Genomic DNA, 4,902 nt, shown 5'->3' on the forward strand with positions numbered 1-4,902 from the left:
ACCACACAAGAGACACAAATACCTTTTTCTCTGGGGTCGCTGTGACGGCTTCTCTGACCTTAAGGTTCGCAGAAAGAGAGAGCGAGATCACGTGCTGACCCCTTTATTGAGGAGAAGCTATTCAAATGAGGCCAGGGGTCAGGTTTCAGGGGCTGAGTATCTTCATGATGTCCACTGTCAGCAGGTTGACTGACACCTGGGTAGGCCACACCCAAGGACACAGTAAGAGGAGGGGACACACACAGGCACTTCCATGGAAGATTCTATCCTAAACAGGGCAAGGGGTTCTATTACAAAGGAACAGGTGAGCGGTCGCTTCACCCCTGGGGCTGTAGCAAGACACATCCATGCACGAGACACCGACCCTCGCACCCAAGAAGGGTGGGGAAAGCTCTGCCACACTTCTGTGACTGAGAGCCTCAGCACCCAGCCGGGAAGTGTGACTCAGTCACGTACAAGGTTGGTCTCCCACACGTTATCATTCCCATTTACAGTTGGGGAAACCAAGGCACAGAGAGGGTCTGTGGTGCAGCCAAAGTTTCACAACTGGTGGTGGCCAGGCCAGCATTTAGATGCCAAGGGACTGTTGCCATGGGGTGGGCTCCTAACTGCTCTTCTACACTTGAGTTTTCTTTTAATGCTGGTATGTGTTAGAATCAAGTGGAGAAGCCTTTAAAGCCCACCCCTTTGCATGAATTATTTTGAAGCAGAACCTCTTGCATTTGGCATTTAAGATACTTTTCTTTTTGTCTAAGAGAGTTTTTCTTTCTATAGGGATAGCCTTACGACTTCAGCTTAAAATGTGTAATTCACTGATTTGTGATTTTTAAGTTGTCAATTTACATCCAATATTGGGATATTTGGAAGGATGCACTGTTGATTGTATTTATAAATGCAATACAATTAGATGCACAAACTTACTGAAATGCTTGATATTGGGTCTAAAAATTAAGGACTTTTGGAAGACATCGAATGTGTAGGTTTTAGAAATGTGGTTTAAGATGTTTAAAGGCTTTTAATTAGTTTATAAATGGGAACAAACAGTATTGTAAAGACTCCATAAAAGTGACTGTTAAGATAAATATAGAATTAAAGGTTTTGCAAACTGAACTTAAAAGACCACAGAAGTGGGGCGGAAACACCCAGAGAAGTGGGTCGCTCGTTGTGCATGAAATATCAATGCCCATAACAAAATAAACCTCAGCATAGGTGTTCGTAGCTTCAGATTTTTTTCCCCTGTGCACTACTTCCAGCCTCGGGGCTCTAAAACCTCTCATGTGACAGGTGCTGGGTTGCAGAAGCCAGGTACCCGCCCTCGGAGGTGAGAGCCCAGGGAGGACTGCATATCTCAGGTCATTTTGCTCAGGACAGATCTGAGTCTGGCACATGGCAGATGACCGTTTTGACTCTTACCTCCTAGTGCAGGCAGGAGTCTGTACATGGAGTTGGGGGCAGACATAAAGAGGTCAGGAGGGGTAGCGCCACATGCCAGGACTGGGCAGGGAGAAACCGCGGTTCAGGCTCCCCACCCAGTGCCCCATTTCCTGAAGGGCCAAGAGCCACCCGCCCCCTATCCTGGCTCTTGGCCTCTTTTCCAATCCATAGGCAGCCTTGCTCAACTCTGTCACCATCCGGGCCAAGGCACCTGCCGGGTGCCCCAGGCTGAGTCCCTGTCTTTTTCTGCCCCATGTCCTGGGCCCCAGGGAGAGGGGCAGAACGAGGGGCTGAGGGGTTCCTCTGCTCAGTGGCCTGGGTCTCCCCTGACCAAAACCCAGAATGAGGGAGACAGACACATGAAGATACAGAGAGACCAACACCCCACCAGTGACACAGAGAGAAGAAAGGAGACAGACACAGATTGAGAAGAATCAGTCCCAGAGAAAAGAGGTATAAGATGGAGAAGGAAAGATACAAATCGAGACACAGGTGCAGGCTACAGAAAGGGCCTGAGGAGCAGCGGGTGATGGATCCTTCATCATCTTGACTATAGTCACGTTTCGTGCGTGTGGATGTAAACTCTCATCCAATTGCACACTTCAAATATGCATGGTTGCCTGCTTTTCAGTTATGCTGCCAAAGAGCTGGAATGTTACAAAACAGAAGGAAATCGAGGAAAATAAAGGTTTGAGGATTCTAAGGTAGATTTGAAAGCAGAGCATTCAGACCATTGCAAAAGACAGAATCACAGAGAACAGCAAGACACAGGGACACGGAATGACAGGGACACTGAGACACAAGAGATCCTAAGAGGGGTGTGGCGGTTGGGGGGAGAGAGACTGACTTGGCGGGAGACCAAATATCTGGAGGCAAAACTTCAGAGGCGGGAGAGCGAAGAGTCTGGAGAAAGGACGGGAAGAAAAGCGCGGGTCCGGGGTGCGGGGCCGCTGAGCGCGTGAAAAACTCAGAGAAGAAAGGAAGAAAGCCTCCAGCCAAGCAGGGCGACCGGAGCCCAGGGCAGCCGCGGCGGGGGAGCGGCCCGCGACCTCCGAGACCCTCCCCATCCCGGGGCCAGGGCGGAGGGCGTGGCCTCGGGATGGGTGTGGGGGGCTCCGGAGGCGGAGGTGAGGGGAGGCAGGAGGAGCGGCGGCCGGGCAGATCGGCTGGCGCCTCACTACCGGGGAATGCGCCCCAGGGACCAGTGGGTGGTTATAACCCAGCACTGCGCCCGAGCCCGGGAGGAGGAGGAGGCGGCAGGAGGCAGCGCGGCCGAGACGTCTGCGGCTGAGCTGGGAGCAGATCCCCCACCCACTGCCCGGGGACGCGGGGAAGTGCGGCAGGTGAGGCCTGGAGGGTGCTCAGCAGGCAGGGACGGAGAAGCGACCCCGCGTGTGGCTCTGATCTTGAAGGCACCCTCTTTCTCTCTGTCCTCCCTCCTCGCGGAAACGTCCTCTGTCCTGAACTCTAGTTCTCTGGGTCTCATCTTGGCTCAGATGGTGGGGCAATGTCCTCCTGGTCCCTCACTGCCCAGAAATAGGGAGGGAAAGGGAGGGAAAGTGGGTTAAGGGCTCCCAGAGTCACGGGGCCTCCCCATCCTCTGGCCCCCTCAGGTGCAGAGGCCATGGCTACAGCAGGACCCCCCTGGATGTGGACTCTGGGTACCCTGATCTCAGCCCTGATTCTAAGTATCACAGGTAAACAGGACCCCCATGTGTGTGCATGGGACTCTGGGTGGCTGTGTGACACCGGGGAGCTTGTCCCCTGGGGACTGTGTGAGACCATCTGTGGCTCCAGGGTTAGGGTTAGGGTGTGAGTCTGTATCTGTATTTGTGGCTGTGCACTGCATGGGGCACACACCCAGGTGCCTGTGCATGGTGACTTATTGCATATCAGGTGACTGCCAGCCACACTTGACCTTTGAGGCTGTGTGTGTGTGTGTGTGCGCGTGCGCGCGCACGCGCGTGTACACTTAAGTCTGTGGTTGGCTCCACTACTGTGGGTGAATATATGTGCTGAATGCTACTGTATGTTCAGCCATGTATGGCTACTTGGCTTTGTATGACCGCAGGGTCCTAGGGTTCTTGTTACCGTGAACTTTCCCTCCGTGTTGTGAGATTGCATACCATCAAAATGGCAGTCACCAAAAATGAGTGACCATATGCTTACAGGTAGCCATTTGTGTGGTTGTGTCTGGGTACTTGCATTTGTGACCTCGTGCTGGCTGCAGCCCACGGGGGTGACTGTGTGTTTGTGTGAGGCTATGCATATACTGCTGCTGTATTTGTGATGGTGCAGCTGTGTGTGTGTATGTAGGGGGGTGCAGAAGCCACTGTCAATGTGCAAAGGTGGCTGCGGGAAGGTGAATGTAGGTAAGTGACTTGGACATGCAAACATCCACTGAGTACAATCTTGTCACCATGTCAGCGTTGCCTGTGCATGAAGTGTGTGTGGGAGTGTCCAATCCAACCACAGTGGCAACTATGCATGCCACTGACAGGTTAGGTGGCTGCTAGTCTGCCCCCGTGTGTGTGCATGGGGACAGTGTGCCACCTGACAACTGTACATCAGCAGTGCCTGAGGAGACCATGGTATCTCTCTGTGCAGTTACGCGTGTGCACGAGTGTGACAATGGCTGTGTGCGTGTTTCTTGGAGTATGCTTGTGAATGCAGGCAATGCCGAGGCCTCCCTTCTCCCGTGACACAGTGACACAGCGGGTGTCAGTGTTGTCCGTGGGTCTGTGAGTGGTGGGAGAGAACTGTAGGAGGATTCAGAAGGCACAATTTTGTCTGAGAATTCAGAAAGCCGGCCCTCTCCCCGGGCGCGGTGTTGCACGCCTATAATCCCTGCAACTTTGGGAGGCTAAGGCAGGAGGATCACAAGTTCAAAGTTAGCCTCTGCAATTTAGTAAGGCCTTAAGCAACTTAGAGAGACCCTGCCTTAAAATAAAATAAAAATAAAAAGGGCTGGGGATGTAGTTCAGTGGTAAATTTCCCCTAGGTTAAATCCCCTGTACCAAAAAGAGTAAAAGAAAAAGAAAGCCAGACCTCTCTACCCCTACGCTTGTGGCCCTTTTCCTGTCCTGCTCTAGCTCCGCCCACTTCTTCCGACTCCACCCCTTTTTCTCAAGGCCGTGCTACCTAGTCAGAGCCCAGCGGGCTGGGACCCCCTGCCAGGCTCCGCCTCTATGGCCCACCCCTTTCAGCCTGGTTCCACCCCCTGGGTTGTAGGCAGCCTCTAGAGCCCAGCCGGAGCTGGGCCCAACACGTGACACAACACAGTAATCCCAGCGGCTCAGGAGGCTGAGGCAGGAGGCTTGCAAGTTCAAACCCGCCTCACCAACATAGCGAGGCCCTAGGTAATTTAGTGAGATCCTGTCTCAAAATAAAAAATAAAAAGGGCTGGGGATGTGGCTCAGTGGTTCAGTGCTCCTGGGTGCAATCCTAGGTACAAAAAAAAAAAAAAAA

At 52.8% G+C, this 4,902-nt stretch overlaps 1 protein-coding gene across 2 annotated transcripts in view; it reads left to right on the forward strand.

The window, feature by feature from the left end:
• The first annotated feature begins 2,327 nt into the window (after positions 1-2,327).
• Klk5 (kallikrein related peptidase 5) overlaps positions 2,328-4,902 on the forward strand; it is an 8,547-nt gene continuing 5,972 nt past the window's right edge. Inside the window, exons 1-2 of one of the 2 annotated variants that reach the window (XM_048790441.1) lie at positions 2,328-2,561; positions 3,048-3,131. In XM_048790441.1, coding sequence (XP_048646398.1) covers positions 2,534-2,561; positions 3,048-3,131 — 112 coding nt within the window. In that variant the 5' untranslated portion in view covers positions 2,328-2,533. The other variant, XM_015496446.2, reaches the window with a different exon arrangement.

Source organism: Marmota marmota, unplaced genomic scaffold (genome assembly GCF_001458135.2).
Source record: "Marmota marmota marmota unplaced genomic scaffold, marMar, whole genome shotgun sequence".
In the NCBI taxonomy this organism is placed as follows: domain Eukaryota; kingdom Metazoa; phylum Chordata; class Mammalia; order Rodentia; family Sciuridae; genus Marmota; species Marmota marmota.